This window comes from Pongo abelii, chromosome 6, assembly GCF_028885655.2.
Source record: "Pongo abelii isolate AG06213 chromosome 6, NHGRI_mPonAbe1-v2.0_pri, whole genome shotgun sequence".
Taxonomy (NCBI): Eukaryota; Metazoa; Chordata; class Mammalia; order Primates; family Hominidae; genus Pongo; species Pongo abelii.
Window position 1 is genome coordinate 138094707 of NC_071991.2, and position 12452 is coordinate 138107158.

At 44.3% G+C, this 12452-nt stretch overlaps 1 protein-coding gene across 4 annotated transcripts in view; it reads left to right on the forward strand.

The window, feature by feature from the left end:
* The window catches only part of NDUFB2 (NADH:ubiquinone oxidoreductase subunit B2), a 25547-nt gene continuing 13095 nt past the window's right edge, over window positions 1-12452 (forward strand). The window contains exons 1-4 of one of the 4 annotated variants that reach the window (XR_010140940.1): window positions 1-182; window positions 6203-6347; window positions 8193-8296; window positions 9823-11592. Coding sequence is in view for 3 of the 4 variants with exons in the window: in XM_054559902.2 (XP_054415877.1) it covers window positions 85-182; window positions 6203-6347; window positions 8193-8267 (318 nt within the window). In the remaining variant the exon portion in view is untranslated. The other 3 variants (XM_054559902.2, XM_009243308.3, XM_054559903.1) reach the window with 3 other exon arrangements.

Genomic DNA, 12452 nt, shown 5'->3' on the forward strand with positions numbered 1-12452 from the left:
ACGGGAGGCGCGGGGCGGGGCTCCAGGGAAGCGAAGTAGGCAGGGGCGAGGCGGCTGGGGACCGCGGGGCGGACGCGGGCGAGCATGTCCGCTCTGATTCGGCTGGCGTCTTTCGCTCGCGTTGGAGGCCGCCTTTTCAGAAGCGGCCGCGCACGGACTGCTGGAGATGGTGGAGTCCGCCAGTGAGTGTCGGGCTGGGGATGGAGGCCTCGCCGGCCTGTAGCGGACAGCGCGGGCCTCCGGGACGCTCTCACCTTGACTGGGGCGCCTGAAGAGGTCGCGTCCCGAGGCATGCTGGGACCTGTAGTCCGCCCGTCTCCTGACGCCGCGACTCGAGGAGAGGGACCCCGCTGGGCGGAGGGAGAGGGAGAGACTTCGCTGGGCAGATGGGACACCATGTGCGGGGCCGTCATGGTCCTAGGGGCCGCCTGCCCTCGGGAGACGCACGCGTGAATGCGGAGCCGGCTGAGCGAGTCGGCGCCGGCGCGGGCGGTCCAGGCGGAGGAAGCAGCCTGCGCGGCGGGTGTGGACGCTCCTGGAGCGAGGCGGGGGGCGGCGGCGGTGAGGCCTAGGGAGGGCGCGGTCCAGGGTCCCGGTGCCTGGCTGCGGAATTTAGGGTAGAGTCGGTTCGGCAGCCTTTAATCAGAGACGTCACGTGGCCGCTTTTTAATGCTGAAAAATCACTCTGGCTGCAGGGAGTGGAGGCGACCGCCCAGAGAGAGTGCCGTCGGGTGAGAGGAGAAGAAAACCGGAAGCCAACGCTGGGGCAGCCGCGGCGTTTAGGAGAGTGACAGGCAGAGCCGCGCGCGAGGTGGCCCGAGACGCAGACCGGAGGGCGGAGGGCTGGGGGGGCGAGGTAGGGAGCAGCTGCCGAAGCCGAGTTAGTGGTGTGCAGAGATTCCGTAAGAGCAGGACTGGAAAAGAGTCATGGATGATTCCAGGTCCCTTAGATCATCAGCTACACTTTACCAAGAGGCATGTGGGGTCGTGATTCCAAGCGGGATTCTGGCCCCACAGTGGCTGGGTTCAAACCCCACCTCTGCCACACTCCAGCTGTGGGACCTTGGAAAAGTTTCTTATTCTCTTAATGCCTCAGTTTCTTCACCCATTTAGCGTCCATTTGCAAGGAACTAAATGAGTTACTGTTATCTAAAGCGTGTTTGTGTGTGTGTTTGTGTGTGTGTGTTTTAGGAGATGGGGTCTAACTCTGTCGCGCAGGCTGGAGTGCAGTGGTGCGATCCTAGCTCACTGCAGCCTCTAACTCCTGGGCTCAAGTGATCCTCCAGCCTCGGCCTCCCAAAGTGTTGGGAATACAGGCGTGACCCACTGCGCCTGGCCTCACTAAAGTGTTTAAAACAATTGCTGGTGCTTGCTAAGGACCGTACAAGTATTCTTTAACTGTTTTTGTTATTAAGGAACTGAGGCCCAGGAAATGAAAGGAGTGACTTGCCTGAAGTCCCATGTGGATTAAGAATCTGGAGCTGGGGCAGGTGTGGGGTGGGCAGAAGGCAAAGCCCTGTGTGACTTGGGCAAAGACAGTGATGGAGAGCCACGAGCGATAGCCCTTGATCCTGCATGAGGAGATGGGGGAATGCCGATCTTCCCAGAGGTATTGGCTTGTTCATAACACACACTTATTTCAGAGTGTGTGATAATTAAGTGCATAAATGTTTATGGAGCATCTTCTATATCCCTGCTCCTTTCTAGGTGCTGAGGATATAGCAGAATACAAGAGAGAGAATGAAGTGTACATTCTGGAGAGTAGAGACAAGTAGAAAAGACAGACCTTTTTTGAGTACTGTTAAGGGTTATGAAGAGAATACAGCTGGAGATTAATATGGAGAGTGCGTGGCGTGGGAGTAGAAGGGATATTGTATTTGGGGACGGCGTGGGAATGCCTGGGAGTGTGATTTGAAGCGGGACCTGAGGGATGAGAAGTCAGCCATGCAGAGACTCAAGGGAAGAGCCCGGTGGACATAAAAGGGCAGAGGAGGCATCAGGTGGAGAGGCCAGAGCCCGCAGGGTTGGCAGGAGGCCAGGCTGGAGTGGAGCGTAGGGGAAGAGTGGGAGAGACCAGGTCACAGGAACAAGTGTGGGGGCCGGATTAGAGAGGGCTTTGGAGGACTCGGGATTTTATTCTAAGAATCACAGGGAGCCACTGGAGTTTTAAAGCAGGAAAGTAATGTGGTCTGATTTATGTTTTAAAAATGTAACTTTGTCCAGGCGTGGTGGCTCACACCTGTCATCCCAGCACTTTGAGAGGCTGAGGCGGGCAGATCACCTGAGGTCAGGAGTTCGAGACCAGCCTGGCCAACACGATGAAACCCCATGTCTACTAAAAACACAAAAATTAGCTGGGCATGGTGGTGTGCGCCTGTAATCCCAGCTACTGGGGAGGCTGAGGCAGGAGCATTGCTTGAGCCCAGGAGGCAGAGGTTGCAGTGAGCCGAGATCGTGCCACTGCACTCCAGCCTGGGTGACAGAGTGAGACCCCGTCTCAAAAAAATAAAAATAAAAATGTAACTAACAGTTAACGGTGCATTTTTGTTTTTAAACTTGACTCTCAAACATTTGAAGTTGGAACAGCCATTATTTCCTTGGATGTTGTTTCTTCCCCATTCTCTTTCCTTCTTACAGGACTTGCTGATAGTGTCTTACTTCCTCATGTTTTTTGATCTTGAGCTTGTTTTCCCTGGAACTTCTTTGAGATCGTGCTTCTCTGTCTCTTGAGGGCGCCACCCCAATTCAGGCTCACATTAAATTCTCGGCTTGGGGTTTTTGGTCCACACAGGTCCAACACAGGTAGTGTGAATTTGGGTGTAAATCTACCTGAGGGCTGGCTTCTGATAACAAATTCTTGTTCCCTTGTCCATGGAAGGTTTATTTCTTGTTCACCCTTTTACCATATCGGGCTGCAGCTTTATTTAGCGATCTCGTCATTAGCCCTCCCACCTTGGGTGGGCCCCAGGCTGTGTCTCTTTCCCCACACCTCATGTAGCTATCCTGGTGGAGGTTCAAGGGCTCCTGGTGAAGGCAGCGTCAGTGATTGCTTAGCTTCCAGGCCTTGTTTTTACTTGAATTTTGCTCTTGGTGGATTCCTTCCTTTTGTGCCTGGTCAGTGATGTTTGTAAAAATCTTAAAAATCTCATCTAGCAGCACAGTTGTTTAATTTGGAGGGTTGTTCAGGGTGTCTAGTTTGCCACAATGCAGTTCATAACCTGGTTTGGAACATAACATCGTGAATTAGGTGTTGAGTCTTTGCATTCCTTAATCATGGCAATCGTTGTCATTGTTCCTGTGATATAATTGCAGTCTTTCAAATCTTTGTTCCAAAAGGTTTCTACCTTGCAGTTCCTACTTCAGGTTATAATTAAAACAACATGTCACTCTAGCAATAACGAAGCATGGGGAGCTGCTAAGATGGGTTTGAACTATAATGCTGGCATCGGCATTACTCAAATCTTTTTTTTTTTTTTTTGAGATGGAGTTTCACTCTTGTTGCCTAGGCTGGAGTGCAGTGGCACAATTTCTGGTCACGGCAACCTCCGCCTCCTCGGTTCAAGTGATTCCCCTGCTTCAGCCTCCCAAGTAGCTGGGATTACAGGCATGTACCACCACGCCCAGCTAATTTTGTATTTTTAGTAGAGATGGGGTTTCTCCACGTTGGTCAGGCTGGTCTCGAACTCCTGACCTCAGGTGATCCTCCTGCCTCGGCCTCCCAAAGTGCTGGGATTACAGGTGTGAGCCACCGCACCCGGCCTTCAAATCTTGTTTTAATCAGTTTTACTGCTGGGCACTTATACCTAGATTGTATCAAAAAGCTATCAAAGAAGAAGGCTCTTGTTGTCTGGACACTGTGGCTCATGCCTGTAATCCCAGCACTTTGGGAGGCCAAGGCAGGCGGATCACCTGAGGTCAGGAGTTCGAGACCAGCCTGGCCAACATAATGAATCCCTGTCTCTACTAAAAATACAAAAATTAGCTGGGTGGGGTGGCACATGCCTGTAATCCCAGCTACTCGGGAGGCTGAGGCAGGAGAATCGCTTGAACTGGGAGGCAGAGGTTGCAGTGAACCAAGATGGCGCCATTGCACTCCAGCCTAGGTGACAGAGCGTGACTCCATCTCAAAAAAAAAAAAGGCTCTTGTTATACTATATTGAATGATCCTGCATGGTTTAGTTACATAATGTGGTATCTATATGCGCAGGTAGATACTGAATGAATAATATAATTGGTATATGAGGACATTACAGAAACAGTATGCTATGTCATTCAAGTTGTAAAGTGGCGATATTTGGTAGGACCTTTTAAACATGATACTTAAAGTACATATATACACACATCTGCAAAAAATAAAAATCACCTTATTCATAACTAGTTATTAATACCTTAAATAAAGCCTTCCAAATTAAAGCGTTAAATTTTGGATGACTATTTAGAAAAAAAAATGGAATTTATCATTTCAATGTGGTAATGTTGGTTTTATCATGCTGGTTGGACTTCTAGTTAAAAGTTATGTCTTTGATTAATAAAAGGAGGAAATTTTTAATGGTGTGTGTTTGTAGGCAGGAGCTTGGGCTTTGCCATCACATAGCACCTCACTGGTAAATCATTAATAATTACAAGCCCTATCATAAGGTTATGAAAATTAAATGAGTTAAAACTTATAAAATGCTTAGTGTGGTATCTGGCACATGGTAAACACTCAATAACTGCCAGTCGTCTTTTAGAGTGGGAGAGGATAAAAACAGTCTGCCAGCCTGGCAACATAGGGAAACCCTGTCTCTACAAAAAATATAAAAATTAGCCAGGTGTGGGGGTGTACACTTGTATGTAATCCCAGCTACTTGGGAGGGAGGCTGAGGCAGGAGGATTGCTTGAGCCCAGGAGGTGCTTAGTCAGCAGAAGGATCGCTTGAGCTAAGGTCACACTGCTGCACTCTAGCCTGGGCGACAGAGCCTATCTTTAAAAAAAACAAACAAAACAGCCGGGCACGTGGCTCACGCCTGTAATCCCAGCACTTTGGGAGGCCAAGGTGGGTGGGTCACCTAAGGTCAGGAGTTCGAGACCAGTCTGGCCAACATGGTGAAACCCTGTCTCTACTAAAAAAATACAAAAATTAGCTGGGCATGGTGGTGTACACCTGTAGTCCCAGCTACTTGGGAGGCTGAGGCGAGGGATCGCTTGAACCTGGGAGGCGGAGGTTGCAGTGAGTCAAGATTGTTCCACTGCACTCCAGCCTGGGTGACAGAGTGAGACTCTCACAAACAAACAAACAAACAGAAAACAAACAGTCCTAGCTAACATGTCTCAAGAACCACTGCCATATTACTGTTCATAAATCTGTGCATTATGAAGACAAGAAATTTTGATGCACTTTTCGTACAGGTACGAATTTCTGTGCTACACAAAAGAGAATATGGTTTACAAGCTGATTCTTACCTAAATGAAATTGTTAAACATATTTTATATAGGAATTCTCTTAAAATTTTTTTATCTACTTCTGTGTATTAGCATATGTATGGCTGCTGAATAGGTTTTAGGAATAGCCCCAGTAGGTGCAAATAATTTAAATTAGATGCAACATATAATATTTATACTCCAACTGAATAAATTGACTATAACTCTTATGGACTCTGTGCCACAACTTGTCAAGTGTCTGAATGAAAAGAAGAAAAAAGAAACACATATTCAAACTTATTGTTGAAAGTTCTTTGTTCAGAGCCATTAGCATATTTAATGGGATTTGCGAGTCCTCTCTCCCATATAGTTGTCTTTTTAATAAAGATTGTAATAGGCAGAGGACATAATTTGCCTCTCAAATAGATAGCTAAACAAAGCAAAATTAATTTATTTTTCTGAGTAAGTTAGTGACCTACTAACAAGTTCACAGTCCCTTAACTAAAACCTTTGGGGCTAGCACCCCATAATCAACGCATTCAAATTTCTAGTGCAAAATAATGAATCTTCACTAATTGAAAACCAAAATTAGCCTCTTGTCAGTTTTGGTCAGTTTTTGCTGCTACACATGAAGCAAGCTTAGTAAAAAGTGAGTATTTCAAGGGCTTGTGAACTTCTGTCTATATTTCAGTGGCGATGAGAAACATTAGCTTTGGTTCTAGGATGTAACTCAGAGTAGTTTTGGATGACTTAACGCTTTGAGAATGTAGCATGGTGTCTGCCATGTTGTTTTGTCTTGCAGTGCCAGTGGTGGTGTGCACCTTGAGCCCCGGTATAGACAGTTCCCCCAGCTGACCAGATCCCAGGTGTTCCAGAGCGAGTTCTTCAGCGGACTCATGTGGTTCTGGATTCTCTGGCGCTTTTGGCATGACTCAGAAGAGGTGCTGGTAAGTGCAGGAGAAGAGCGCTTGTCGTTTTTTGGGTGGGGGAGGGAGGATGTATTAATAGCTTGTTTATTTTTCTGTTGTAGACCATTTTTCTGTCTGGACATCGCCCTTTGCCACCACTTTGTCCATATGTATATACAAGAATCCTGTTACTTAATGAAACATGTTATCTTCTCACCTTTTTTTTACACGAGGATGTATATTTAGGTGGTCTGTTTCTTATGGTTTCTGTTAGGTTGCCATCTTAGGGAGACTAAAAGCTAATTTTTTTTTTTTTTTTTTGAGACACAGTTTCACTCTGTCACCAGGCTGGAGTGCAGTGGCACAATCTCAGCTCGCTGCAACCTCTGCCTCCCAGGTTCAAGTGACTCTGGTGCCTCAGTCCCTTGAGTAGCTGGGACTACAGGTGTGCACCCCCACGTCGGCTACTTTTTTTTGTTGTTAGTAGAGACGGGGTTTCACCATATTGGTCAGGCTGCTCTCAAACTCCTGACCTCAAGTGACCCACCTGCCTCAGCCTCCCAAAGTGCTGGGATCACAGGCGTGAGCCACCGTGCCTGGCCAGAAATGAATTCTTTTATCTTCTGAACTAGCGGTTCATTGGTAGGTTAGGTTTCACACTTAAATTCCTTTAAATGATGAATGTCTTCTAGTCTGTCCAGAGGCCTAGGGCAGCCAGGTTTGGGTGGGATGGATGTGAGTTAATTTGTCTTGAGAAGGGAAGTTAGTTTTAGTGATTTTCTATTTTATTTATTTATTTTTGAGACGGAGTCTCACTCTGTCACCCAGGCTGGAGTGCAGTGGCCCGATCTTGGCTCACTGCAAGCTCTGCCTCCTGGGTTCACGCCATTCTCTTGCCTCAGCCTCCCAAGTAGCTGGGACTACAGGTGCCCGCCACCACTCCCGGCTAATTTTTTATATTTTTAGTAGAGACGGGGTTTCACCGTGTTAGCCAGGATAGTCTCGATCTCCTGACCTCGTGATCCACCTGCCTCGGCCTCCCAAAGTGCTGGGATTACAGGTGTGAGCCACTGCGCCCGGCCAGTTTTAGTGATTTTCTAACATATCATTAGCCTCAACTGAGGTTTTACCACAATTTGCAGAACATTCTTTGGGAAATTACATCTTTAAGACATTGAAATCTGTGCTTGTTTATCCAGGATACTTTGAATTGTAGTAAATTTGGGTTTGTTTCCAGGATAGGAAAAAAATCTTAAGCAGTATGTAAGTTCTAGAAGCATCAGGTTGCTTCATATCCCATTTCTCTTAGAACTTCTCTGTGCCGTTGTCCTTCAGTAAGGAGCTGCCTGGGTGTCTGTGAGCTGTCCGCACATTTACTATTTGAGGTGCCCCTACCTCACTGTAGGTCAGCTGTCCGGAGTATGTACAGTATGTATAGCTGTTAGGCCTGAGATGATGATGATGCAGCCAGATAAGCCCTTAGATCAGGATAGAAGATGAGGAAGTCCACCTGAGGCTTCTCCATTTCACAGCAGTAATGTTAGGAGAGTTGGAAACATATTTTGCCAGGACTTCGCCAGGATGTCAGGAACCTTTGAAACCTATTGCCTCCACTTCCCGCTACCCTCCCTCTATCACAAACACGTACCATTGGCTTAGGCTGGTACCTCCAAATGGGGAGGCTTTTAAAATTCAGACCAGAGCCCATATAATGAACAGACTAAAGAACAGGTGGGCCATCGAATAATTAAAGTAGAATTCGTTCCTGTGGTCAGGGGCTGAGCCATATTGTTTTTTTTTCTTTCCAAGATTTATTTAACAATTTAATTAGTTGCACAGAATGTAAATTCTTGACTTTTCTTTCTTTTAAATGGTTGTCACCAGGGTCACTTCCCGTATCCTGATCCTTCCAAGTGGACAGATGAAGAATTAGGTATCCCTCCTGATGATGAAGACTGAAGGTGTAGACTCAGCCTCACTCTGTACAAGTGGGTGTGCTCCAAATTTCTTTATGTCATATTTGCCTTTTTTCATAAACATTAGTTTTTACTTTGTGCCTATGATGGACTTGAAAAAACTGCATATTCTAACAGCATGAAGCTGAGTTAACCACGTCCTGTATCTGCTTTTTTTTTTTTTTTTTTGAGACAGTCTTGCTCTGTCGCCCACGCTGGAGTACAGTGGTGTGATCTGGGCTCACTGCAACCTCTGCCTTCCAGGTTCAAGTGATTCTCCTGCCTCAGCCTCCTGAGTAGCTGGGATTATAGGCACATGCTACCACGCCTGGCTAATTTTTGTATTTTTAGTAGAGGCAGAGTTTTGCCACGTTGGCCAGGCTGGTCTCGAACTTCTGACCTCAAGTGATCTGCCCACCTCAGACTCCCAAAGTGCTGGGATTACAGGTGTGAGCCACCGCACCTGGCCATGTATCTGATTTCTGCCTTAAGTTTTCACATTTGCTTTGGTCTCTTCTTCCTTTTCATTGTATGTTTTATTTTGTTTACATTTTTTATTTTGTAGAGACAGGGTGTCACTATGTTGCCCAGGCTGGTCTCGAACTCCTGGGCTCAAATGATTCTCCTGCCTCCGCCTCCCAAAGTGCTGGGATTACAGGCATGTGCCACCGCACCTGGCCCATTGTATAATAAAAAAAATTTTTTTTCCTAAGTTAGGTTATAATTTTAGGGTTTCATTTATCCATCCACTGATCAAAGATATATTAAGACCAATTCTGTGCCAAGCACAGGCCTACAGTGGTGAACAGGACAGATGGAGCTTACAGTACGTAGCTGCAAAACTACAGTGTCCTGCTCTCAACATTTAAATAGATCCAGCATATGGGAGTATTACTATATAGAACTATATGAAAACTAACTCTTTAAACAGTAAAGGGTTATGGCTTTTTCATTTTCCAGGTCAGGAAGTCAAGAGTTTTTCTTCTTTAAAAAGGGAGGTACTAAGAAGGTTCCCTTTCCCTATAAACCCCTAGGGGTTTATTTAACATGCTTTTATTTTAATTATATTTATTTTATTTTATATTTTATTTTATTTTATTTTATTTGAGACAGGGTCTCATTCTGTCATCCAGACTGGAGTGCAGTGGTGTGATCATGGCTCACTGTAACCCCAACCTCCTGAACTCAAGTGATTCTCCCGCCTCAGCCTTCTCAGTAGCTGGGACTACTACTCTTGGCTAATTTTTGTATATTTTGTAGAGATGAGGTTTTGCCATGTTGCCCAGGCTGATCTCAAATTCCTGGACTCAAGTGATCCACCTCTTGGCTTCCCAAAGTGTTGGCATTACAGGTGTGAGCCAGTGTACCTGGCCAACAAATTTGTTTTAATGACTGGACTGTAAACCCTCGAGAGAGGAAGGGTGATTTGCTTCTTTCGTCTACAAGGCTGTCACATGATCGGTGCTCAATAAATACTTGAATAATTGAATAAATGAATCATGGATTTGAATTAGTGAATATAAAAGTACTTAAAGCTTTCTACTTTTGTTTTCCTGCAGGAGCCAGGTGAGAATTTCAAGGATTATCGACTTTGTATTGCACATTAAAGTTACAAATTAAAGTGGCTTGGTCAAGAATAAGAATGGAGTTATGGATCTTTTTTTTTTTGGGGAGGGGGTGGGGTGGTGGAGAGGTGGTGAGAGCGGGGCGGGGGACAAGTCTTACTCTGTCACCCAGGCTGGAGTTCCATGGTGTGATCTCGGCTCACTGCAGCCTCCACCTCCTGGGTTCAAGCAATTCTCCTGTCTCAGCCTCCCAAGTAGCTGAGACTACAGGCGCCCGCCACCACGCCTGGCTAATTTTTGTATTTTTAATAGAGATGGGGTTTCACCATATTGGTCAGGCTGGGTCAAACTCCTGACCTCAGGTGATTCACCCGCCTCAGCCTCCCAAAGTGCTGGGATTACAAGTGTGAACCACCTCACCCGGCCTGGATCTTTCTGATAATGGCAACTACCCTTTATGGATTATTATTTTTTCCAACTCCCACGCTTAGTGGTTTAGTGCCCTTTCAGCCGATCCTCTTAGGTACCCCATTGACATAGATAGGCATTAGCTCCATTTATCAATGAAGACAGCAAGGTTCACAGAGATGAAGTTACTTGCTTAGCATCACAGACTGTTAGGCAGCGAGATGAGGACTTCAGAGCTCACCCTTAGCTGCAGCGCTGTGCAGCCGCCGTCTCAGCTGGTGTCTTAGCTGTGTGTCGGCAGTTCCTGTGAACTCTTGCCCTTTGTCCACTGCAGTGGATTCTTGCCCTGAGTAGACAGAAGTTAGAGGTCAGTGCAGTCAATTTATGAAGTAGCTCCTGTGGACTGGGCAGTTGTGTGGAGGGGCCATTGTGCAACTCTTAAGGCATACTTTTTTTTTTTTTTTTTTTTTTTTTTAGTTTTTGTCTCAAGTTTTAATGAACAATTAGAAGACAAGTAGTTTGACCTATATGACTAAGTTTCAGTATATTCTTACAGTTTTTTTATATTTAATATAGGTTTAGAAGCATCTTTTACATAAAAATATTTACAAATAACATTTCTAATTATCATTTAAGTAATAAATATTCTAAAACATATATTTAAATAGTGGAAATGCAACACAGTTATGAGTATTCTTATAAAAAATTAAGCTCTAATAAATGGAACCAGAGAAAGTTGTATAGGAAAACAATATTTTCCTAATCGACATTAGTTTAGAAACTAATGTTGATTCTTAAAGTATTAAATGATTTCTGAGTCATATAATTGGCAAACTGTCTGTGGCATGGTGTGCCATAACCATAATTACTTGTTCATGTGTAAAAATATTTTAAATTGGCAAATAAAAAGCATTAAATGTTTTCCTGAATATATCATTTTTTGCCACTTCAGCCACAAAATTTATGTAATATAATATTTACAGAAAATGTTACTGTCAATTATATGAAATATTAGAAAATGACAAACACCATGTTAGGCTTAGTGGTACAGAGTAGATTGCAATGTAATTCCTGGTAACTCTAACCATGTCAATTGGACAGGTCCACAATAGTAGAAAAGGATTTTTAATTGAGAAGTATTAAAATATTTACTATCTTGGAGACTATCTAGGATCATTTCTTTTTAATCAGGACTAATTCATTAGCAAAACTTTTAAAAAGTATTAATGTGGCAACTTTCCAAGTTACAGTTTTCATATATGTCTTATGAATGTTCCTGAGCCCTTTTCATATTTTATTTTCACAGTGTTATTTCCTTGCTCATATCTTCTCCCCAGGGATGGGAGCACCATTCTTGTAAGACAAATTCTGTGATTATTCATCTTTAAAAATCTATTATTTTTAGTCCTGATACAGAGTAGGTACTCAAATGTTTGCTGAATGCATGAGCAAATCCAGCTTTATCTGTTCTTGTCTATAAAGGAAACCTTTTCAATATAGTAACTAGGGTTATTCATATTTGTTAATGCTCTGATATGCTAATAATTCCACTCTAATAATACATATTACATTAAATTGAAAATATATTTCAAAATACTGTTAACCACAAAGCTTTATCAAATATCTTTCCTACTTTTTTTTAAAAAAATTTATTATTATTATACTTTAAGTTTTAGGGTACATGTGCACAATGTGCAGGTTTGTTACATATGTATACATGTGCCATGTTGGTGTGCTGCACCCATTAACTCGTCATTTAGCATTAAGTATATCTCCTAATGCTATCCCTCCCCCCTACCCCCACCCCACAACAGTCCCCAGAGTGTGATGTTCCCCTTCCTGTGTCCATGTGTTCTCATTGTTCAACTCCCATCTATGAGTGAGAACATGTGGTGTTTGGTTTTTTGTCCTTGCGATAGTTTGCTGAGAATGATGGTTTCCAGTTTCATCCATGTCCCTACAAAGGACATGAACTCATCATTTTTTATGGCTGCATAGTATTCCATGGTGTATATGTGCCACATTTTCTTAATCCAGTCTATCGTTGTTGGACATTTAGGTTGGTTCCAAGTGTTTGCTATTGTGAATAGTGCCACGATAAACATACGTGTGCATATGTCTTTATAGCAGCATGATTTATAATCCTTTGGGTATATACCCAGTAATGGGATGGCTGGGTCAAATGGAATTTCTAGTTCTAGATCCCCGAGGAATCG